We start from the raw sequence: 26,450 nt of genomic DNA, 5'->3' as shown, positions 1-26,450 counted from the left end.
ATCTTTGATCTGTCTAATCCGACCCGCAGAGGTGTTGAGGGCCTGCAGCTGCCTAGTCATGATGCTCTATCATTTTGAGGAAGTTTGGCGTTTCACTTTCAAGCGATGTGCTGTCAGACACGTCTTCTAACAGATCGAGCCTATTACATTTGAATTTGTTGGTGTGATAATTTTTTGCTACCACTTAAATTACTATCATTCAATGCCTTGTGCTTTAACAATTGTATGCAGCGACGGTTAGGATTGCATGGCTACACTCATTGTGTAGGCTATGGGAAGTAGGCCTAACGTTAAGCAATTCAGCTGTTGCTGAAAGTTTATATATATATATAAATATATATTTTTTGTAGTAATGATTAATGTAAACGTCTTTCAAAAATCTGATTAGATTGACTGCACATAATTAGGAGCGCTTCTTTGAGTCATTGGGCCTGAGTGTGAGAACAGAATCTCCTTGGCAGGTTATTTTTTACTCTGGAGGGGGACTGATATGGGCGAGGCCTCGCTAATAATGATGGCGATTCCATGCCGTGATGTCATCACAGATTAATTAACTTTAGCCTGAATCAGCCCACTTAGTGCCCCTGATCACACCTTACCGCTTACCACATATGCAACACTACACATGCACTCCACCACTCTCAAACTTTGCCCATTGTCTTTTTGTCGGGTGGAGTTAACTCCAATCAGCCGGCATCCACAGACAAAATGGAGGTTTAGGCCTAAGCTTCCTTGTTGGTAGGTACTTGAAATTCATAATTTAAAAAAATTACTTATGAAAATCACACCGATCTGTCAAATTAATTTACAGATGGAAACTAGGCCCATCATCTCAGAATTATGTCATTTTTTATCTAGAGGAAGTCTGTTTGTTTTTAGCTTAATAAAGGCACATTGCATTGCCTCTATGCAAAGTACATGAACTTTGTATTGTACCTTATGGCTGCACGCAACTTCAAACCTTTCTATCTCACATCTGAAGCTGGTTCCATGTTTCTGTCAGTGTCATGTGATGGAGGCATACCAGGCGCACATCTACAGCTTTGGCAGTTGTTTTTGTGGATCCTTGAATCAGATGCAGTAGGCCTAGTGTTCCCTAGATTTAATGTGCAGCCTATTCAACTAACATATGGATTCTAATAAAGTTCCATTTCTGCAGTTCTTCAGTACATGACATATTAGAAACAAAAAATAAAGGTACAGTATGCAGGTTTAGGTATTTTTTGCCTAAAAAGCAGTGTTTGACAAAGTGTGGTCCGGGGACCACTGGTGGTCTGCAAGCTATCCCAAGTGGTTGGCGAGCAGACGTGGTAAAATATAATATAGATGAGATTGAACCAACTTGTACTGTATGTAAATCCAAACAGTTCTGCAACACTGCCTAAGATACGCCAATTTAGATTAGATTTGATTCAACTTTATTGTCATTGTACAGAGTACAAAGACAATTAAATACAGTTTGCGTCTAACCAGAAGTGCAAAAAAAGCAGAGAAGTGCAATGTGATACAAAGTATAGACAGGTGGTGCATAGACAGGTCAAGAAATATAGTGCAGTGTAGACAGTAGTATACAGTTGATTTACAGGAGGTGGTTTAAAGTAATATAAATTTACTAGAAAATGTAATTCTGAGGAATTACCAGTGCATGAAAATGCAAAACAAACTTTTATTTGGAAACGGTTGTGGGCAGAGGAAACATATGGCGGGAGTCATAGTCGATGACAACTGACAGTTGGAATGGCTGAACAGTTAAACAGTTGAATAGTTTAAGTAGTTAAATTATTTAATAGGGAATTATTGCAGTGAGGACTTTTATTTTGAAAACGTTGTGGGCAGAGGATACAGTTGGCGGGAGTCATAATTGATGACAACTGACAGTTTGAATGGCTGACCAGTTAAACAGTTGGATAGTTTAAATTGTTAAATTATTTAATTGGGAATTATTGTATTGAGGACTTTTATTTTGAAACAGTTTTAGGCAGAGAAAACAGTGGGCGGGAGTCATAGTTGATGACAACTGACAGTTGGAATGGCTGAACAGTTCAATAGTTGAGTAGTTTAAAGCTAAATTATTTAATAGTGAATTAATAGATGTGCAGATAGTTTAATGGATGTTGATAGACAGATAGTTTAAAGGATGAAGTGAAGAAAAAGAAGTGAAAGAAAGTGGGGAAGAGAAAAGTGAGCTATCCAGTTCAATGGAGAGAGACACAGAGAAAAGGTTCCATTGAAGTTGCTGCAGTCAGTAAGAGAGTACAGGTGCAGTTGATTGTATTCTAAATCGTTAATAGCTCTTGGAATATGCCTTATATCCTTGTAGAATGGAGAGGCACAGAGACAGTTGGCCTAGTTGAGCAGAACGCAGTTGATACAGGTGCAATCAGCTTAATTGACTCTTTGAGGGGGCCTAGTTGAGCATCTGGCAGTTGATACAGGTGCAAATCAATTTAATTAGCCCATTGTGATGTAATAGTGCCAGATGCAAAGTCACAGGAAAGAAGCTTCCTCTGAACCTGCTGGTTCGGGTGCGGAGAAACCTGTAGCGCCTCCCGGAGGGGAGTGGGGTGAACAGTCTTTGATGATGCGCACCTTATGCAAGTATCGCTTGTCCTGGATGGCCTCGATGGAGGAAAGTGAGGAACCGGTGTTGCCCTGGGCAGTTTTCACCACTCTCTGCAGTGCTTTTCGGTCATAGGCAGAGCAGTTGCCATACCAAACTTTGGCACAGTTGGTGAGGATGCTCTCGATGGTGCAGTGGTAAAAGTTCACCAGGATCTGAGGAGACAGAGAGACAATTTAAATCACACAATAAGCAGGGTGCAAAGACGATAAGCAAGGTGGTTCAGTGAGTAGGCCTATTGTGTAATATACTGTTGAAGTAGATAAACTGTTTTTTTTTTTTTTAGCTAGGTGGTCTGTGTTGTTTTTATTGGTTAAGTGGTCCTTGGTCTGAATAAGCTTGAGAAACACTGCTCTAGAGTCGCGATATATTTAGATTTTTTTACTTTGCTGTTGTAAATAGCAAACTTCTTGTGACTTATCCACCTGTACACAATGAAAATGTTTTTGATAGATAGATAGATAGATAGATTGATAGATATTTTATCGATCCCCAAGGGGAAATTCAAGTTGTGTGTCATGTTGTGGAGGTGAAGAATTAACAGGCAAAAACTATCTACAAACTGCTGTATCGTAACACCCCTAATTATCACCACTTTTGTTCAGAAATTCTAAAACAACAATGTTTTTTAACACTTCAAAATAACATTTGCTAAATGAACCTTACATTTTTCAGTAGCCATAGGTGTGTAGATTTGAACAAAATCTGGTTTGGTTCTTAACGGGAGCATTTACTGCCTGAAATATCCAATTTTGTTTACCACGCTCGGAGTTATAGTGCTGGCCTGATGGGTTGCCTATTTACGCCGTTTCAACGGCACATGAACGGTTAGACCAAGAATTCTCGTCATGAAATTAAAATTCCACTGGAGCTCCAAGTGGATGTGTACACACAACCTTACAACACTGTTTACAGCTCTTCGAGTCACGGTAAAATGTCATTTTTGGTACATAGCTAATTTAGATACACCTATGGTGTGGGTGGTTGCGTTTTTTTAGGAGTCCACCGTAGGGCTGCACGATATATCCAGAGAATGTCTAATAAGGGGAGAACTGCCACTCTCGGAAAACTTCCGGTTTCTGAACTGGTTGCAGTTCCTTCTGTGGTTCCACATGAGGGCGCTCGTCCACGAGTGCAGAATGCATGGAGGTCTATGGAGCTGTACCCCTCAAAATCCACTTTTCTCTGGATATAATTTTTTTCCAAGTAATTTGAATATTGTTTTCGAAAGGGGAGGCAAAGAAAAGTATTATATTTTTTAAAGTCACTTAATTGTTCTAAAAAGCCTTTCAAACGTGTCAATGACGTCATTCATTAGCACAATGCTAGCGTGTTATGGGCAACAACGACCCAACCTGTAAGAAATCAAAAGGACATAAGTACTCGTTCATTCAACTTTTGACCTATAACCCATGTTGAAGTTATACAAACTACAATCAAATCTGAGATTTGTCAACGACAATCAGGTGAAAGAAGCAAATTTAGCCGTCTAGCTCCATTGACTCCCATTCATTCTGCACTCATGGCGATCGCCCCCAGTGGAAATCTAGTGGAACTGCAACCAAAATTCGGTACAATGGGACTTAATACGGAGTGGCAAGGCTCTCCGTAGACGGGCTCTGATATATCTAAAATCTATCGTTATCGCGATATCAACACTTGCGATGGACATACCGCAAAGATTACTTAATTTTCGATAAATTCGATACATTTTCTGAGCCGTGCGCATTCCATACAGTCTATGGTGTATTCACATTCTGAATGTCAACATATTTTACCAAACTGATGCGGTCATGCAGCCCAAGAAGCCCGTCCCCTACCAGTTTAGGTGTGTGGTGTTTTAGGTGTTAAAGCGGGAGCTAAGTCGTGATGGCTGAAAATAGTGAGTCGAGCGAGGTAGGCTACACTTGGGTGAAGAGGAATTAGTGACTAAAAGGAAAAGCACGTCTGTTATATGGGAATATTTTGGTTTTATGAAGGATGCCGTGTTACAAACACAGCGCAAATGCGTCCTTCTCCACCGTGTTAAAATAAACAATTTCTTTCGTTATCGTTATATCAGAAGTTGTCTTTCACTGTCGGTAAGGCTTGTATTTCATGACTTGCATTTAGCAAAAGCCCCAGACAGCAGCACAGAGGTAATCAGGATTCGTTATTTGTAAAAGTTGTTTAACCTACTTCTGGACTGTGCGATTGCAGCCCAATTACTTTCACTTTCCGCTGCCCTCGTAGTCGGCATGCCGGTAGCCTAATAACGTGGGATGCGCAGCGTACTGTATGAGGTTACAGACTGAGATGATTGCCGCGATATAGCTTAAGTAGGCCTAGCTTCTTTGCTAGGCCCATCGAAGGCTGGCAATGTGGAATATTCCGCTGGTTGGTGCACAAGTGTTCAGATTGGCTGTCCACCCGTCTTTTATGAGGATTAGGAGCAGATCTTCCACACAACTTCGATAGCCTAGTCAGTAGGTCTCTTAGCTGTCCACTTTCATCAGGCCATATAGGCTACATTATATTTTATATTATTTAAAAATTATACATTTATTTCTGTAATTATACATTTACCCCCCCCCCCCCCAACCCTACAGTGTATGTTTGCAGCAAGCAGAATGAAAAAAAAACATTAAATATACTGCTCAAAAAAATTAAGGGAACACTTCAATCATACACTGAATCACTCTGTCACTGTTTGGTTCTGAGCACAAGTAAAACTTTTGAGGCGAGTGTTTTATTTTGCAAGAACTGTCAGACATTCTGTGAATGTAGTTTGAGAATGGAGAAAAGGGTGGAAGGTTTCAAAATATGTGTGGAAAACCTTTATTGAGCAGTATATTTAAATATCGCAAATTATATCGTTATCGCAGTACTCAATAATGGTATCGCATATCGCATGTTTTCCTAATATCGTGCAGCCCTAGTCCACCGTCTTGGTTTGTATAGAAATGGATATTAAGTGACACATACATACACGCAAGACGGCGGAAATACGGGACCGACGGTAATAGGGGGAGTTCCGATATCTACAGTGTTGTTTCACGATTCTCGCAAGATTTGTCGGTCCGATGTTCTACGTTCATGTTTAAAAAAAAAACAATTTGTTTTGTCAAAAAAAAAACACATAGGCCTACCATTTTGACAAAAGACTTGATTTGAAAAAAATCAACTGATTTGTGCTTAGCTCAGCTGGACTTTAAGTGTTGTATAGGAAAAACATGGACATTAATGGGTTTAAAGCAACTTTCTAATTGTTGAAGATGAAGGTGGTGTGTTTTCATAAAATTGCAGACTGAGGATCAGTGAAGCATCTGTTAGTCAGACTATGTGTTTTTGAATTAATGAGTTTCATTGCTTCCTTAAATGGGACTGCAGTTTTCATCAAGACTATATCTTTTCACATGAGCTATTATGATGTTAGATTGAAACACAGGAGAAATGGTTGGAATAGATTTTTGGTACTGTAAGTGTTTTCTTGGGATGGCCAGAAAAAAATGACTCATGAAAGTGGTCGGACAGGTCCACATTAGGCTTTAAGCCTGTAGGCCTACTAGAGTCTCCTAACCTGGTTTGGGAATGTTATGGCATTAGATTAGTTATATGTTGTGTATGAACACTCAAGTTAGTTAAACAGATATTATTTGGCACTCCTATATCCTTGCATACAAATTCCACAATCAAGAGTAGCAGCTGGATAGAAAAAAGTAGGGAGAGGCAAAGAATGTCACCTGTACAGAACTAGGCCTAAATAATAAGCACATAGGCTAAAGTAGTCACCATGCACAAAGGAGTTTCTGTTTGGCAAGGCTACGAATTTTTTCAAAGGTGTATTGTGCTCTCGAAGTTGAGTTCTTGTGCAAATCATCTTGACTTTGGCAATATGGAGAGGGTAAACAAGGAAGACACTGTCCCGTCAACAGCAGATAGGCCTAGAAATTCAACCAGTATGACAGATGACAGGTATTGGACACATGGATGACACTGAATTGCCTGGACTGCTTGCACACCTAAAATTCAAGTACAGTAGTAGGCCTACTATTTACTGAGATAAAAAGTCTGATGTTGGTCAGACAGCTCAAGGCCACTTTTCTGAAAAGGGGAAAGTACTTAAACAGTGTTTCCTCTAGATTTATTGTTTCCTCTAGATTTACAAGTGGGGCCAGGCCAAAATTGTACCTGCAGTTTTTGCAATGCTGACAAACATGGAAGCTCATGATAGCGCTACATCAATACAATATGTGATATGTAAAGTGAAACTGGACTGGTCGTAATAACCTCTGATTAGTTTTACTTATTGTTAAATTGCAAGGCACTACATTGTGCGTCTGCCCTGATTCTGATACCATGGCAGTATTCATTTTGTTGTGGCGGGCCGCCATCCTAAAATAAACATAGAGGAAACACTGTTAAATGCAAAATTACATAGAAAAGCTTCTAGAAATGTCATGAGCTATCCATCCTGAAAGACAAGTTGTGAGTCATCAGGGCTAACTTTCTCTGTGCTGGAATTCAGGCGTTGGCCGGGCTGTTTAAGATTTAAAAAAAAATTGACATGTAATACTGCACAGTTACTTCAGTCTGTACTTCTCTGCGTTCACCTGCGCACCCATTACTCTCGTTTGAATTACTCGCGAACCCGTGATCGCATAGATATGGCAAGCAGATCAGATGAAAGAGGAGACACAGGGCTATCCATTGTTACCAAGTATGTCGATCCTTCTGGCTTATAAAAACAGATGAAGTGACTGTAAAATAATGTCATGTACAAAAACCAACGCTGCACACCCATTACTCTCGTTTTCTCAAATTACTTGCGGACCTGTGATCGGATAGATATGCCACGCATGTCAGATGAAAGCGGAGAGCTATCATTTATAACCCAAAAGGATGTACTTGGTATCAAAACAGACGAAGTGACGGCAAAATAATAACTTCATATAGCTCGACTTACCTCACGATTTTGTCTGTTTTTGTGGCAAAGCATGTTTATAATTCAACGCTTTTGTGTGTTTCTCTATGGCAAAGAATGTTCATAATCCGGTTTTGAGATCCTAACATTCCATTGCATCCCAATTTGTTCAACAAAGAAACACCTTTTTTGTCTTTACTTTGTTCATGGCAATGCAGTAAAAAGTTGTAGAGAATCATTATGAGTGCAGACACCATAGGCACACACAGGCTAACACGTAAACTCGGGTCAAGTCAGGTCAGATCAGTTTGTGTCACAGATATGGAGTGCAGAAAGGTCTTTTTTAATCACTAAATAAAAAAAATGGAATTTATTTCTGTAAGGCGCACACCACATATGTCTGTAAATTGCTCAGCCCCAGAGAATCCCTCCACCATGGCAATGATATTGCCAGATTCAGGACAGTCTGCTCTATACACACATGAAAGGCAAGTCGAGCTGCCAGCTTGCAGTGGTGAGACACATGAAATCCCATGAAATAGGATCAAAATTAAATCAATGCAAGTATTAATACATGAAATTGTGGTAGATTTGGGTAGCCTAGACTCTGCTGAAAAAAACAATATATAGCATGTGTATATGGCACTTACAATAACCAGGATAAATGCTCACTAAAGGTAGTGAAAATGCCCTTAAAACAGTCTAGGGTTCTAAGGGTCTTACTAACTGCGGTACAAAATATGACTCTCCGCAAAAACAAATCACACTTGTCAATTTGTCTCCATACCCTACTTTTGCAACTTTTTGTATGTAAGTGTGTGTGTGTGTGTGGAAGAAGAAATTAAGAAGTTTTGTGGAATTCTGTTCATGGTTGACCATACAATAAATTAACGTGTATACACAAGAACAGACACACACACACTAGGGCTGCACGATATTAGGAAAACATGCGATATGCGATACCATTATTGAGTACTGCGATAACGATATAATTTGCGATATTTAAATATACTGCTCAATAAAGGTTTTCCACACATATTTTGAAACCTTCCACCCTTTTCTCCATTCTCAAACTACATTCACAGAATGTCTGACAGTTCTTGCAAAATAAAACACTCGCCTCAAAAGTTTTACTTGTGCTCAGAACCAAACAGTGACAGAGTGATTCAGTGTATGATTGAAGTGTTCCCTTAATTTTTTTGAGCAGTATATTTAATGTTTTTTTTTCATTCTGCTTGCTGCAAACATACACTGTAGGGTTGGGGGGGGGGGGGGGGGTAAATGTATAATTACAGAAATAAATGTATAATTTTTAAATAATATAAAATATAATGTAGCCTATATGGCCTGATGAAAGTGGACAGCTAAGAGACCTACTGACTAGGCTATCGAAGTTGTGTGGAAGATCTGCTCCTAATCCTCATAAAAGACGGGTGGACAGCCAATCTGAACACTTGTGCACCAACCAGCGGAATATTCCACATTGCCAGCCTTCGATGGGCCTAGCAAAGAAGCTAGGCCTACTTAAGCTATATCGCGGCAATCATCTCAGTCTGTAACCTCATACAGTACGCTGCGCATCCCACGTTATTAGGCTACCGGCATGCCGACTACGAGGGCAGCGGAAAGTGAAAGTAATTGGGCTGCAATCGCACAGTCCAGAAGTAGGTTAAACAACTTTTACAAATAACGAATCCTGATTACCTCTGTGCTGCTGTCTGGGGCTTTTGCTAAATGCAAATCATGAAATACAAGCCTTACCGACAGTGAAAGACAACTTCTGATATAACGATAACGAAAGAAATTGTTTATTTTAACACGGTGGAGAAGGACGCATTTGCGCTGTGTTTGTAACACGGCATCCTTCATAAAACCAAAATATTCCCATATAACAGACGTGCTTTTCCTTTTAGTCACTAATTCCTCTTCACCCAAGTGTAGCCTACCTCGCTCGACTCACTATTTTCAGCCATCACGACTTAGCTCCCGCTTTAACACCTAAAACACCACACACCTAAACTGGTAGGGGACGGGCTTCTTGGGCTGCATGACCGCATCAGTTTGGTAAAATATGTTGACATTCAGAATGTGAATACACCATAGACTGTATGGAATGCGCACGGCTCAGAAAATGTATCGAATTTATCGAAAATTAAGTAATCTTTGCGGTATGTCCATCGCAAGTGTTGATATCGCGATAACGATAGATTTTAGATATATCGTGCAGCCCTAACACACACACACACATAAAGACACACATACACACAGTAGACATGTAGGCATACGTACGCAGGCACGCACGCGCACACACACAGGCACGGACGCACATACACACATACACACACGTACACACATAAACACACACACACAAGAACAGACACACACACAAACACAGGCACGCACACATAAATACACACACACACAGTAGGCATTACTACGCACGCACACATGCACACACAGGCACGGACGCAAGTACACGCATGCACACACACACATTAACAAACACGTACATGCACGCATGCACAAACACACCCACACACACGCACACACACATAAAATCACACACATGCAGGGCAGGCGCAGCCACACACACACACACCCACTCACAAGTGAACACACACATACAGTACACACACGCACAGTAGGGTGGTCCTTATATGGGGTAAAAAAAAATTTGGGGGAAATGTTCAACTCTCACCCCCTAAATGTGTTAGGATATCAATAAAAACACACTGTGCAAAATTTTGAATTGTTCCTACAATATCTAGAGGTAGCAATTTTTGCAGAAATTGTACCATTTAAGAACGCACAACAAAATAAAATGCAATATTATTTGTTGGTCAGACTATATAATAAGGAGAATAGCAATAATAAACAATGTCAATTAAATCAATAGCCTAATGAAATAAACAATGAAAATGAGGGGGGGGGAAGCGATAATGAACAATAATGTCCATTCAATCAATAATATAAAAACTATAACATGGTAAGACTACATTAAAGAGAATATCAATAGTAAACAACAATGTCAAATTAATCAACAGCCTAATGGAAATAAAACAATATTTTACAAACCATAACGCATAAGAAGCGCTTAAAGAACTAAGTGCATGTTGAACAGATATGCCTTTAGACCCTCTTAAATGGCCAAAAACTATCACAGGAACGGAGAGCACTGGCCAACTCATTCCACCAACATGGAACCACTGAGGAAAAGAGTCTTGAATTTGACATAGCATTTATGACTGGTCGACACAACAGACACTCATCAGAAGACCGCAGTGGGCGGTTGGGGATGTAACTTGATCATTGAATTAAAATAACAAGGAGCAGATCCAGTAAGTGTCCAGGGCCAAAGGCCAAAGTGAGAGATTTAAATTGTATCATCATATTGTACAGTTGTACACCCGGGACGTCCTTTTTCTCTTTGGGCCAGAAGAAAGTCTCTATCTTCTGGATTCTTGAGATGAATGAGTGCATCTTGATGTGCGATATCAAACAGGTCTCCCAACTGGTCTACGAAGGCCTCTACATTGCACTGCTGAGAATCAGAAGTTCTCTTGGCATTTTTCTTCAGCTTCTGCCATTTGTTGTGAAGTGTTTTGTGTGATGTTGGGGACATTTGTGTGATGTTGGGGACGAACGGGAATCCTAGCCTTGTCCTAGAATACCAAGACTTCTTTGATCACCGCTGTTGCACTTTCATGCAGTTTTTTTTCAATGTTTTATGGTAATATTACTACAAACATAAAACCTGCTTCTTGGAGGGTAACTTTGTTCCAGTCATTTCAGTCTCTTCTGATCCAAGTAACCATATAGCGGATTTGCTTCATGTTGCTTCAGCCATTGTCTCAAGTGTATATTGTCTATTGTGCTTCATTCACATTGATGCTTTGAAAGACATATCACAACTAAAACAGGAGTTGCTATGAATTGCTCACAACAGCATATTATTGGGAAATACCGGAATCAGCAGATGAGATTAGCAAATCAGCATTGCAAATTTGAATGGACAATATGGAATTCCCATTTCAGTGTGGTCACCAATAATCAATACACATTATCATTGACTGCATGGTCAAATAAGTCCATTGCTGCCATAAGCATATATTATTAAACAATTATACATGCTAGCACAATGTATCAAATAATACGCAAAAAAATCCTGAATATGCACACTGCACAGTATGTGTTAAACTTCAAAGGTCTTGAGCAACCTCTAAATATTGATTAATATTGATAAAACTTTGCCCAATTATTTTTTTTATTTATTCAAACATATTGGTGGGGTGAGAGCATGAACTTTCAAAAGTTGAAAAATAAGGACCACCCTAACGCACAGACACATAAAACACACACACATGCAGGCAAGCAGACACACACACACACACACACCATTACCCCCACACACACACACTCACAAGTGAAAACACACACGCAGAGAAGCACATATAAAGCACATGAACACACTCATTTACATACAGTGCTCAGCAGCATAAGATACACCCATGCTAAAGTTAAATAAAAAGAGGAATAAAAAAATCATCTTTTGCAAATTGCTCTTAATGTCTTAATTAAAAAAACATAGGAAAAATACGACCTTTTAAGGACACCAATTTTCTTTGTGAATGAATAATGTATCGTAAATAAATAAATGTTTTTCTTTAATATACAGGGAGCAGTGAACCCCTATGTTAAATTCCCATAGAGGCAGGCATATTTTTATTTTGAGCCCTAGTTATTTCATGGGTCCAAGATACTATGCATCCTGATAAAGTTATATATAGCCCCACATCATTACATACCCTTAACCATACCTAGAGATTGGCATGGGGCACTTTCCACTTCCAAGCTCATCTCAATTCAAATCAAACCAGCTATTAGGCTAACCGAAATAAAACCATGCCAATCTCTAGGTATGGTAAAGGGTATGTGATGTGGGGCTATTTTAATTCCAAAGTATTAACAACATATGCATAATATTAAGTTGGTATAAAGAGCCTTCATTGCTTTGGAAATGGAAGCATCTAATGACATGATGCTAGCTAGTCATTTTCTGTTTATGTTCTGTTTTCTGAGTTATAAGCCTGTCTGAGTGGAATGCGTATCGGCATATCACGTGCTTCATGTAAATGCTTAGTTTAAGGGAAACAAATTATTTAAGACTTCAAGACTCACTAATTCCATTAGGCTACACAAAGGCAAAGGCCATATGTTATATTCTTGTCCATTTTCAAAATCAAAGTGAGAGCAGCCTGTTAAAGTAGCCTACCCTCTCGCAGTTTATAAATGGTCAGTAGTGGGAACTGGACAACTCTAGCCTTGTCTTTGTTGCCTTCATGATTTCATGAAATTATATCGAAAAGGAGATATCAATTATCAATGACAAGGCAGCTGGAATTTCTCTTTCTCTCTCTCTCTCTCTCTGTCTCACATGTGTGCTCAAGATGTGATCCCAATTAAATGTAGCATAATGTTCAAATTAGATCTGCTGCATAGTGGAGATTGACCCATATCTTCCTTGCATGTAACATGCTATTGCTGCATTTTGACATTGTATTGGAAGAATTAAAAGCAGTACTTCTAAATTTTGGTGCCCCTGACATCAGTTGGTGCCCTACGCACAATGTGTTCTGCATGGTGGTAGTGGCGGCATTGTATATACCAAAGATTATATATGGCGGAGCTAGATATTTCATCAGGAGCCACTTTCGGGAACCCGAAACGACACGCCTCTTTATGCAAACAGGACTCAATCCCCATTTCGCGCCCATAGACATGAACTACGATGAACTATCTTGCTCCGCCATATACAATCTTTGGAAATATCTTACACCCTCTCCTTGCCCCTGTCTCTCTCTCTCTCAGCGGACACACCGTGTGCAGCACGCACATTTAATCCAAACATTCACAATCATGCATCAAAGACTGTTGTTTTTAAATTGCTATTAAATCTGGTTAGCATTATTAGCACGCTGTGCAAATTTTTTCAAAACTGTTGCATTCAAGTTGACTGCTAAGTTTTTATCATCTTAATCACAATGTAAATGGAAAAGTATTTTCCCAGACTCAAATGGCCTGTCCCAAGGAGAAAAAGGATCACTTTGGAACTTAAACCAAAGTCCTTTTAGGCAGGTCCCTCCACTCGGCGGCCATATTGCAACGCTTTTTGGACACTCACCGGGCATCCTATTCAGCAAAAAAAGGCGCGTGCGCAAGGCTTTACGACACCAATATTGCTCCAGTGGCGAGTTCACAACACACCATATGATTGGCTCAATGTATTGACATCACACCACATGATTGGCTCAATGTATTCACATGTCGACGTTTTGCCAAGGAAGGGGTGGGATATGTGTAGACAACGTTACAAACTAACCCCATGCATTTCTATGGAGTATTTTTTGAGTGCTGTGTCTCCTCATTAGAAAGTCTCTGCTTAAACACACATGGAGAAACTGAACAGTCCAACCATAGATTCTTCAACCCACTCTGGTCCAACCAGTAGACTATGATGAGGTAGCCCATTCGGCTACTTTGTTTACAATATTTTCCAGGCTTCAACCAGTGCTGCTGACAGCTGAAGCACACATTGACAGCACACATTATGCAGTCTATAATATCTGCATAATGTGTGCTGTCATGAATAAATCATCAGAAATACAGTATTTTTTTCTTTTTATATCAGTAGTTTATATAACAATATAATATTATAATAATATTATCAGCTACATAGCCCAATATGCCCCTCTCTTCTTGGTCAGACACCTTAACTAACATATTTCCTGTGGGAAACATTGACTTAAGCTTATTTAACTAAAGAAATTATGAGAAAATCGCATCATAAACTTAAAATCGCAAATCGTATGGAATCGTGAGCAATATTATTTTTTTTTTTTTTACTTTTTATTTATATTTTTAAGTTCATTAAATTCTTCTTAAATTCATTAAAGTCTCTTGCTTCTTTTCACCTCAAACATGCTCAGTGGTGCCCAGACTTTTGCATGCAACTGTATTTTATCTTGCCATTATTAATAAGCGTTTTTCCTCCCACTTCACAGCACTTTTTGACACAATGGAGGATATCGTCATAGCTGGCATCTCAGGGCGACTTCCTGAATCCAACAATTTAGAAGAATTCTGGGAGAATCTTTTTAATTCTGTCGATATGGTTACAGAGGATGACCGACGGTGGAAGCCAGGTAAGTCAAAGATTTAATTTCATTAAGTGTACAATTGGGAAGATGATATTACTCATTGTTCTGTTATGGTTACTGTTAGCTGAAACACCCAAATAATGAATAATGATTAAATAAATAAATAGACAAATATGTAGGTTCTTGGTCACCTGGTTGTAGATTGAACTACCGTATTTTCCGGACTATAAGTCACACTTTTTTGGCTGGTCCTGCGACTCAGGTGCAACATATATATATATTTATATATATGTTTTTTTCCTCTTCATGACACATTTTTTGACTCGTGTGACTTATACTCCGGTGCGACTTATAGTCTGGAAAATACGGTAAATAGGATTTTTTTTAAAAAGAAAAAGAAAACCATGTACTGTACATCTCATTAATGTGGTAGTTCACTGTTCTTTGAAAAATCTATTCCTTGTCTAGGTGTTTATGGGCTGCCCTGCAGAAATGGTAAACTCAAAGAAATTGACAGGTTTGATGCTGCCTTCTTTGGTGTGCACCCCAAGCAGGCCCACACCATGGATCCTCAGCTCCGCCTCATGCTAGAAATTTCATATGAGGCCATTGTTGATGGAGGTGAGGAGAAGGATGTAGATATCAGTTGTGTCAAAAATGCTGCGCCTGGAAAAGCCATGATCTCACCCATGATGAAATATCTGTCTTTTGTCATTTTTTGTGGGGCCTCAGGTATAAACCCGATGACAATGCGTGGCTCTAAAACTGGAGTTTATATCGGAGTCAGTGGCTCAGAGGCAGGCGAGGCCTTCAGCAGAGATCCAGAGGAGTTGTTGGGATACAGCATGACCGGTTGCCAGCGTGCCATGTTTGCGAATCGTATTTCCTACTTTTTTGACTTCAATGGTATGCTTTTGTTTTCCTAAGTCCAGCACAACAGATTTTTTTAAACTCATCCAAAAGACTCTGGATATTGTGGAAAATGTTAAATTCAGACAATTGTTTTTTACTTTGCAGGTCCCAGTACAGCCATTGACACCGCTTGCTCTTCAAGTCTCTTAGCTCTGGAGAATGCTTTTAATGCCATACGTAACGGCCAATGTGATGCTGCACTGGTAGGCGGGGTAAACTTGTTACTGAAGCCCAACACCTCAGTACAGTTCATGAAGCTTGGCATGCTAAGTCCAGATGGAACCTGCAAGTCATTTGACTCTTCAGGTAACTATTAATGTTTCTGTCATCGCTGAGGTAATTAGTTACAGTTAATTACATCGCCCAAAATCATATATGTCTCCGTAGTGCTTTTAGAATATACTTACTTCTACTACTACTTACTTCTGAAGAATCTAGTTGAACAGCTCCTGGTTTTCTATGTTTGGTACATTGCCGTACCAACTGGATTGGTGGATTGTTGTAGACCACAGCAACTTATCTAATCATTAATGACTGGCTGTGTGTGTGTTTTTGTGTATCCTTCAGGAAATGGTTACTGCCGTTCTGAAGCAGCTGTTGTGGTGCTGTTGACTAAGAAGTCTGCTGCCAAAAGAGTCTATGCTACAGTGCTTAATGCAGGCAACAACACAGATGGCTACAAAGAGCAAGGTACTAACTTAGAAAACAAAAAAATAAAGTTTTTTTTCCATTCGTAGGCTGAATTAGATAGCCTAAGAAGTTTGCAGAATAAGGAAACATAATGATAAAACAGTGGATATTGCCTTAAGTCTTTTCATCTAGCCTGGAAGCCAGTCCAAATTTAACCCCGCCCTCAAAATTTGAGGTCAGGAAATTTGGTCTGGACTTGTTTCATTAGGTGCATCCCATCCCTCTATTTGCATGCGGTGCCTCTCCTCGGTCCTTGGTCCTTCAGCTCGTGCTGGAATTATCATCAACTACCATGCAAACGTTTTAAAAGAGTTGATGCCTGCTTTGTTCACATGTTGTATTTAAATAAGTAGTTATTCATAAGTGGGATTAGTCCATGTTCAAATTATATTTTCTTATATTGTGCGATCATTGGTCCAAGATGCCAAGGTAAAAAGTTCCCTGTCAATTTTCGGTTTCAAACAAGTTCGTAGGGATTTATTTGCGACAATAAACTAGTAGACAGACCAAGAAAATATTTTATATATTATGCTGGAATTATCATGAGCTACCATGCAGACTTAAACTGTGTTCACGCATTGTATAATAAGTATTTATTCATGTCTAAATGGGAGTCCATGTTCACATGTTATTGTAAGGCTTTGGTGTACTTCCACTCTCGGAAAACTTCCGGTTTCTGAACTGGTTGCAGTTCCTTCTCTGGTTCCACGTGAGTACGCTCGACAGCGAGTGCAGAATGGAGGTGTGCCCTGATTCAGTGTGCTTCTTATATCAATATATTTAACAATACCGTTTGCATTTCTTATCCAAACAACGTCAAACTTGCCACTGCACTTACTCGTGCCCGTAGCGAGACACCTGGTAAGTTTCAAATCAATAGGGCCAACGGTTTGACCGATATGGGACAGACACACACACATACACAGACAGACATTCCTGCAATTTATAGATACAGCTTTTTAGTCAGTGAATGTCTGGGAGTTGGACAGGCTTAGCGTAGGGAAACCTGTATTTAAAATCTGTTTTCAAGTCTCCCATTCAAAGGGAATCTGACCATAGTTAGACTTCAAGTTGTCAACTCAATGGTGTTATATGGAACACATGATGTCACTGATTTGCCAGTTTGCTACTGTTAATTGAGTAATCTCTGTCCCCAAGTTATAATAATTCTGGTGCAGAAGATATTTAGACATGATTTAATGAACTGATTTTGGGTGCTTAGTTAGTTTTTAATCCCCTGAAGGAAACCCCAGGCATTTTCCTACCCATAGAAAATGCGCTCTTGAACCAGTTCCATTCAGAATTTTTTGAACCTTGTTGCTATCTAGTGAACCAGCCCGCATTTTTAAACCGAACCAAGGATGCGTCATCAACGGAGGGGGTTGCATGCATAGACAGAAGTTAATGATATGCATAAACAAGAGATAAAGATATGACAGTGGTCCTGTAAAAACGGTAGAAACAAGACTTTATTAGCATTGTAAAGCTAGATAACACCGGTCGTGAAATGCTAGTTGACTAATTGACACAGCAGATAACATATCACATGGCAGACAGCAGACAGATAACCGATAACATATCATATGACCGACATCAGGATCACAGGTATTTACAGGCAGTTAAAAGGCCCACCAGCCGGATTTGTGTGTGTGTGTGGGGGGGGGGTGTTATTGGGTCATTGCCAGGAGTATATTGTGATAGTGGATCTGTGATATTTTCAAATAGGCCATATAGACTGACATACTGACTTTGCACTCATTCACTCCTCAGCACTCATGACCCCCCCCCCCCCCCCACACACACACACACACACCTACATGACTTTTAGCACTTTTACATCCCTCTCCCTATGCTACAGACCTTTTATTTATCACACATCAAAACACACACACACACACATATCTGACTTTCTCCAACTTTTGCACATCTCCATACAACTTTTTATTTATTATTTTTGATTTCTCCTCCATCTATCTACCCATGTCCTTGATTGCCTAGCTTTCTGCCACCCCACCCCACCCCCATCCCCAACACACACACAAAAAACACACACACTTACATCATCACTGTCATCACCTCACATACATACAGCACACTGCTTGCTACAGTAAGCCTCCTCTACATACTTGCTGCACACTGCCCCCCCCCCCCCTACATACACAGCACATTGTCTTCAGGATTTTCTCCAACACACATCCTCTACATACTTACAGCACACTGCCCCCACCTACCCACACACACACTACACACACACACACACACACACAGTCACTGCTCCACTCCCCTCCCGCCCACACACACATCTTCACTGTCATCACTCACATACATCATACATACAGTACTCTGCTTGCAATAGTTAGTCCCTTCACCATACTTGCAGTACACCCCCCCCCTCCCCTACATACACAGCACATTATTTCACCAGGAAGCTTCTCCAACACACATACTTACCGCACACTGCCCCCCCCCCCCCCCCCCCCAATACACAGCACATTGTCTCATGAGGAAGCTTCTCCAACACACATATTCCACACTGTCCTCTCCCCACATACACAGCACACTATCCCATCTCCCCTGTCATCCCCCCCAACACACACACCAAGACCCCTGGCAGTTGGGTTAGCCCCTTGAGCCGTGGATCTGCCCAAGGTTTCTTCCTTGGTAAGGGAGTTTTTCCTTGCCCCTGTTGCTCTTGGGTGCTCCCCCCCCCCCATCCCAATCCTCCCCCACCTTTCTTATGCAGCCCTTGCCACTTAATCTACTTAACCCCTCTTCTACTGCACTTTTTACCCCCCCCCCCATAAATGAAATAAACTCACAAAACATCGTTTTATTATTATTTTTGACCATTAAACCAACCTGGAAGCAAACTGTAACCATGGGATGTTTGTATAGAAGTCAATTCCTGTCCAGGGATGGGTAGATTAACTAGATCAGCAATTGCGCCATCAATCCATAGACCGGAATCCACCCAATGACTTGCATTATAGAAAGTAGTGTCAGCATGACTTTGAGGAGGGATATCTCTCTGACTATAATAGTTGTACAAATTTTAATGGTGTTTATTTCAGAATTAAATAAAGAATTAAAATATTCTACATATTTGTGTTCTTTGCCAATCATTTCTTTAAAAATAGATAGATAGATAGATAGATAGATAGATAGATAGATAAATATTTTGATGTTTTTTGCTCATGTTTGTGTATATAGTTGGTAAAATGAAACAACAATACTTTAATCATATTGCTTAGGTTGTGCTGAATAAAAGGATATAAGCAGTGGTGTAGTCTAGTTAGCTGTAGTGGGTATTCTGTGATCAACCCCAAATGTTAATATATATCCTTGCCTATTTTAAGTGGGTATACTGAGATGGTGATGCTTTTTAAGTGGGTATACTGTAGTCCTGCAAATCCTGTAGACTACACCACTGGATATAAGATAGTATTGCACTTTCCTGAGACCTCTATAAAGTCATTAAAACATAGTAATGCAAAAACCTGCAAAAAATTGCTGGAGTTCTTAGGGTTAAGGCTTGGTCCTGAGAGGGAAAACGGGACTAATGTGAATCTGATGCTTGCAGGTGTAACCTTCCCCTCAGGAGCGATGCAACAGCGTCTCGTTCGGTCACTCTATCAGGATATTGGCATCTCTTTGGAGGAGGTGGAGTACATTGAGGCCCATGGTACTGGTACAAAGGTAAGGGCAAATTCACAGAGCCTTAACACGGTACAATCCCTGCCTCTCATTCAAAATAAAATCCAGGCAGGTGGTAATGTGTGAGTATTAAAAAAAACAAAGCCCTCGTAAGTCATGGTCTCCATTAATGATTTAACCTAACTAGAAATCAGTGGTCTTCTACAGTTAGGAGCATTATAGGTCTTTCATACAAAGTGGCCACTGGATTCAGAGCGAAATAAAAGTTGCCACAGCATTCATTGATGAACAATGACCACGGTCTTCACAAGAGCTCACTGAGCGGGGCTCGTCTGGGCGCAGCGGCAAACTGTTCTTCTGCCTCGCAAGCCATGAAAACGACATGAAATACCTCTGATACCTCTACAGAAGGCAAAAAAGGGAAATATCAAATGCTAAAAATGAACCTGCTCATTTGATTACAGCTTTGTGCTTTATTACATTCACACAAGTCGCTCTTAATCTCTCCAGTCCAAGCTAACATTAAGATGCTGTTTCACTCATTTTTATTTATATAACACAATTTTTGTGCACAAAGTGCTTTACATGTAGACGTTAAGACAAACCAAAAAAATTGAGGAAGAAAAAAAAAAATAATCCATAAATCAAATTAGTCCATTGGTGAAATGACATGAACAGCGTGCACAGTATGGTGTCATTGCAAATCAACTGTCTCAACAAACTTTTGTCACATCCATATCTCCAAAATTTCAGCACTTCATACCAAAATGGTTTAAACATGTTATATTGAATGAATTTCCCTCTAGGTTCCCTATTATATTTACTGTTATCGGCCATGATCTTTTCACTTATCTTTGTTGAATTTCCCAGTCAAGGGGCCCCTGTGTAAATGTGATGATTGGTTGGTTGAATGGCCCTTTGCTCAATTGTGTTATGTGTAGGATTTTTAGTTCAAGACATTTACAAATTTAACATTTTTACCTATTTAAAAGAATGTGAAGAAATAATTGTTTTCATAAAATGTTGCCCAGATATCCATTGGCAGCCGTGGCCTACTGGTTAGCGCTTCGGACCGGAGGGTTCCCGGTTCAAACCCCGACCAGTAGGCCTGGCTGAAGTGCCCTTGAGCAAGGCACCTAACCCCTCACTGCTCCCCGAGTTGTTGCAGGCAGCTCACTGTGCCGGGATTAGTGGGTGCCTCACCTCACTGTGTGTTCACTGTGTGCTGAGTGTGTTTCACTAATTCACGGATTGGGTTAAATGCAGAGACCAAATTTCCCTCACAGGATCAAAAGAGTATATATACTTACACTTACTTACTTCAAATGACCATGATGCTAACCAACTATCTTTGACTGCTTCGGGCCTCACTCTTTCGCTATACCACATTTTACCTCAATAGGTGCTATATGAGATACAGTGTAAATGCAAATCTATGTAAGAGCAGAAAACTCAAGACATCTTGAATTTTACACAATTATGTTGAACTACTGCTATGGTTTTTTACTATGTTCGGTACAGTGCAGCTCTAACTCAAGTTGAATTAATTTCCTTAGGTGGGTGACCCCCAGGAGGTGAATGGTATTGTCAGTGTTTTCTGCCAGGGAGAACGTAAGCCCCTGCTGATTGGCTCTACCAAATCCAACATGGGTCATCCAGAGCCTGCCTCTGGTTTGGCTGCTCTTGCCAAGGTAAGTCTTTATACTTTTTGTTTTTAAATCTCACTATTTGTATCAAGTTCAGATAGGACCCCATTCAATTTCAGCACCTTTTTTCAGTTGGTTATTATGGCGTATCCTAAACTCTGAGCATAATTATCAATAAACTAGACATTAACTGAATACTAAGTCATACAACTTTCAAGCTTTTCTGAACTAAATTGGGTATTATCCCTGGTACATTTCATAACAGGTGGTCTTGTCTCTGGAGCATGGCATGTGGGCTCCAAATATTCATTTCCAAAACCCCAATCCAGACATTCCAGCGCTTATGGATGGTCGTTTACAAGTGGTGACCAAGCCTATTCCCACAAGTGGTGGTATTGTGGGCATAAACTCCTTTGGCTTTGGTGGATCCAATGTACATATAATCTTGCAACCCCCCATGTCCAAGATCTCAACTACATCCAAAGTCAAGACACAGTCCACCCAGTTGCCAAAACTGGTGCAGGTTTGTGGACGCACTGAAAATGCCGTGGATGAACTTCTACTTCAGGCCAAAAAGCACACTGAGGACCACAGTTTTTTGACCCTGTTGAATGAGGTGTCAGGCATGCCAACCGCCAGCATGCCTTACAGGGGGTATGTACTCACTGGAACAGAAACTGATAACCGTGAGATACTCCAGACCTCACCTGCACAACGACCCCTGTGGTATATTTGCTCAGGTGATGTACAACACTGGAATCTCAATTTGTATTTAGACAATGCAAACAATCTAAGCGGAGAAGATTGCTTTCTATTAACATATCTGAAATCTGTGTGCATTTCCTCAGGTATGGGCACACAATGGGCAGGTATGGGCCGTAGCCTAATGCAGCTCCAGGTGTTTCGGGACTCCATCAAGCGCTCAGACATTGCACTGAAGGACACAGGTCTGTGTATCTCAAAGCTACTCATGGATGCTGACGAGACCACCTTTGAGGACACCGTTCATGCTTTTGTGGGCCTGGCTGCTATTCAGGTATGGAAATGTGTGTGTGTGTGTGTGTTTGTGTGTGTGTGGTCTAACACTCAAGGCTCAAGTTTTAGAACAGAATCTCACAGCAATTATGGGAGTGTTTGCACAGTGCTGCATGGCCAGGCCCAGGGAAGCAAGCGGTGAGGTTTCTATTTGTCTGGTGTTACATTTGCAAAAAGAGATGAATGAACTGAGTGAATGAACTGGCAACATTGCACGTTTTGATCAGGTAGACATGGGAAGATTGACATCTGCACATATGCAAGCACAGGTTTCTTCAGTATTATCATATCATACATTCCCTGATATGGGTAGCCTAGACTTGTGTATGAATCTCAACAAGCAAAGCAGGTTCGAAATCACAGGTGCCCTAATTAAAAGTTTTCATACAGTGTATGGAAATATGTGAAACATCTTAGAACAGATCTGACAAACAATTATGTTGTAACAAATTTAATTGTTTGAAACAACAAAAGAAGACCTGTTCCTTATGATTTAGGCTATAAAATGCTTTGATACAGTCAGTTTGAAGGGATTGTTCAACAATGCTGTTAGTCGACTTGGACCAAACCTTTTACTTATGTACTTCAGCTTGACTGTCCGATTTCAACTTACTGTGAATGCGCATGCATTAACATGCCTTCCCATTTTTGCTATGAGATTTTACTGGCAAATAGGGCAGAATGTGTTCTTTTATGATTAATGCTAAAATTGAGAATTTCTCTATCATATGTTATATATATGTTATAATATTATTTGTAGGCCCAGCCCTTGTACTCCTTTTGTGTGTGTGTGTGTGTGTGTGTGTGTGTGTGTGTGTGTGTGTGTGTGTGTGTGTGCGCGCGCGCGCGCGCGTGCCCCTCCAGATTGCCCAGATTGATATGCTGCAGAAAATGGGGCTACAGCCTGATGGGATCGTAGGGCACTCTGTAGGTGAGCTGGCCTGTGGATATGCTGATGGATCATTGAGTCACACCGAGGCTATCCTTGCAGCTTACTGGCGGGGACGCTGCATCAAGGAAGCCAACCTGCCACCAGGAGGAATGGCTGCTGTTGGTAAGATGTCAGACAAGTGCTTAATACTAGGCCAAAGTCCTTTTAGGCAACACTTTTTGGGCACTTATCGGCCATCTATTTCGGGCAGAACTGCATGTGCGCAAGGCTTCAAGAATCACGACACACCAACCTCGCTCCAGCTGCGAGATCACAATTGCCACAATGTATTCACAACATACCACATGATTGGCACAATGTATTCACATGTCAACTTTTGGCGGCAGAAGGGGTGGAATATGTGTAGACATGTTTGCGTTACAAACTAACCCCACACATTTCTATGGGAGATTCTTTGAGTGCTGTGTCTCCTCATTAGAGAGTCTCTGACTAGGCTGGGGACCAGACAAATATGAGCGCATTTGAATTTGTTCTGGCAGATCAGTCTGGCCACTCTCCCATTACTGGGGATTTCCAAATTCCAGGAACCAATCACAACAGCTTATCCGGCATGAGGTGGTATTTATACCAGGGTTCCCACGGGTCATGGAATTTCTGGAATATCATGACATTTCGGAAAGTCTTTGTTTATTCAATCCCATTTATTCATATCTCTAAAAAAGTAAAAGATTCTTGAACACTAAGCGGCTGCTCTGAAAATCATTGGTTAATATATTGCATTGTTCATTATATAGTAAATCATGGAAATTCAGTTTTTTTGGAAAAATCATAGAATTTTACATTTGACTAGAGTGTTATGCTGTTATACAATGACATTGTATAAATTATACTGACAGAGGATGGTTGGCATCGCTTTTGCACTCCGCCAATGGCTGTGCTGTATTAAACAAGACTGACATGTATTTCCTTTGAAATTGAGTAAACAACTACATTTAAAATCTTTGTTTACAAGAAATATGTGTTACCATTAGGGCTGGGCGATAAAACGATAGCGATATGTATCGCAATAGACATGTAATCGATATCAATAAAAAATGTGTTCGATAGAAACATTCGATAATTAAAAGCAACACACACCTCCCGCTTTACGTTGTCCATAAATAAATAGGCTAAATATATCTTGCATTGTAGCTAGTATGTGCAACTCTACCAGAGTAGACGATAGAAGTAGGCCTACCTCAACACAGACTCTCAATGAGTCCTTGCCCCGTGCGCGCGCTCTCTCTCTCTCTAATAACTACTAACCAACCAACATCCATATGTTTGTTTATTAACATTGACAAGGTTGTGATAACTCACTGAATTTGCAATTTACTGTACATTTTAAAAAGCCTTCTGTTAATAATATTTTCCCATTTTCTACTTTTAAATTATCAGGTCTTACATGGGAAGAGTGTAAATCCCAGTGCCCACAAGGCGTTGTTCCTGCTTGCCATAATTCTGAGGACACAGTCACCATTTCCGGGCCCCAGGTACTCCAAGACCATTAATTCTGTCTTGGCCAAAAAAAGTTGATGGGAAATGTTGTAGTAAGCACCATTACAGTATATGTAACAAATTGTCTATATGAAAAATCTGAAATGCATAAATGCCAAAGTTTCCTGGTAGATGTGTGCATGTGAGATCTAACCATACACCACAATGTGCCTTTAATCTGTCTATGCATAGGAGGCAGTCAGTAAATTTGTAGCAGAACTGAAGGAAAAAGAAATTTTTGCCAAAGAGGTGCGCAGTGCTGGTGTGGCCTTTCACTCTTACTACATGGCCTCCATTGCACCCAACCTACTGGCTGCTCTGCAAAGGGTAAGTAAAACAGAATACATGCACAAATTGAGACTTCAGCTATAGAATATCTATTTAATATGCTGACCCATTTAGATTATTCAACCTTTTATTCAAAACATGACACAATAGTATAAAAGTATATGATAAGGGTCATTATCTCAAAACGTTCCTATATTTATTATTGTTGAAATCTGTCTGTCAAATATGTATTTTGAAAAAGACACCAGGATTTCAACCAGCAAATGGAATCAGTAACTCATTTACCAACTTGTCACATTTTAGCTATTTGGCTGTTTTGCCTTGTCTAGCCCTGTATATCTTTTAAAACAAACAAAAGATATGCATCTCCCAAACTACTAAGGGTGTCACGATTTCGATTTTATTTCGAAATCGATCGAAATTACATCTCAATCTCGAACTTCGAACTTAAAAGTAGAATCGACGATGCAGCCACACCCCCAATTAAATTCACGTTCAGCATGTATGCCAAGACGCACAAACACACATGCACGGGCTGAACTGCAGCGTCAACACTCCTCTAATTTTAGGCTGCAGCCAGTTAAAATATAGGCCTACACATCAACCTACCGAAATCAAAGCCCCTCTTGCTACTTTGAAATCACCGGCGTGGAAGTATTCGTTCATTCACGTCAATTAAAACTAACTTAGCCTACTCAACTTAGCAAGTGAAAAGATGGTCTAATTACAGTCCAAAGTTACTTTAAGGCTTAAAATTAACATTTATAATTACATATTCCATGAACACTAACCTTGGGTCTCTTCGGAGTGTGCTGAAACAATCAAATTAACATTCTGTGTTGTTTCATTTTACTATGTTCACGTCTCTGTTTTAGCCTAAAGTTCGTTTTGTTTACATTACAACCTCGCGGTTGGAACGGTTTCAAAGCGGTTTCAAAATAAAAGCCCCCCCCCCCCGAAAAAAAAAGGAAAAGGCCAAAAAGAGTAAATAACATATAAGGAATGCATTAATAGTAATATTTAAATTAGATCGAAAATCGAATCGAATCGTGACTTTAAAATCGAAAATTACATCGAATCAAGGATTTGGAGAATCGTGACACCCCTACAAACTACA

The 26,450-nt window shown here is 40.1% G+C and overlaps 1 protein-coding gene across 1 annotated transcript in view; it reads left to right on the top strand.

Moving 5' to 3' along the window:
- fasn (fatty acid synthase) overlaps positions 1-26,450 on the top strand; it is a 67,447-nt gene that overhangs the window by 994 nt on the left and 40,003 nt on the right. The window contains exons 2-13 of the mRNA XM_076298708.1: positions 14,585-14,725; positions 15,149-15,301; positions 15,413-15,586; positions 15,698-15,898; positions 16,160-16,282; positions 19,863-19,978; positions 21,493-21,627; positions 21,848-22,322; positions 22,431-22,618; positions 23,482-23,671; positions 24,947-25,041; positions 25,238-25,372. Of these exons, the coding sequence (XP_076154823.1) occupies positions 14,599-14,725; positions 15,149-15,301; positions 15,413-15,586; positions 15,698-15,898; positions 16,160-16,282; positions 19,863-19,978; positions 21,493-21,627; positions 21,848-22,322; positions 22,431-22,618; positions 23,482-23,671; positions 24,947-25,041; positions 25,238-25,372 (2,112 nt within the window). The 5' untranslated portion in view covers positions 14,585-14,598. The remainder of the gene's footprint in view (positions 1-14,584; positions 14,726-15,148; positions 15,302-15,412; positions 15,587-15,697; positions 15,899-16,159; positions 16,283-19,862; positions 19,979-21,492; positions 21,628-21,847; positions 22,323-22,430; positions 22,619-23,481; positions 23,672-24,946; positions 25,042-25,237; positions 25,373-26,450) is intronic.

Source organism: Alosa pseudoharengus, unplaced genomic scaffold (assembly GCF_046254945.1).
Source record: "Alosa pseudoharengus isolate Yale_2024_CS ecotype anadromous, Long Island Sound unplaced genomic scaffold, YU_APseudo_1.1 YU_APseudo_1.1_scf_21, whole genome shotgun sequence".
NCBI lineage: Eukaryota > Metazoa > Chordata > Actinopteri > Clupeiformes > Clupeidae > Alosa > Alosa pseudoharengus.
Note: the sequence above shows the minus strand (reverse complement) of the source record. Positions and strands in the feature narration are given on the sequence as shown.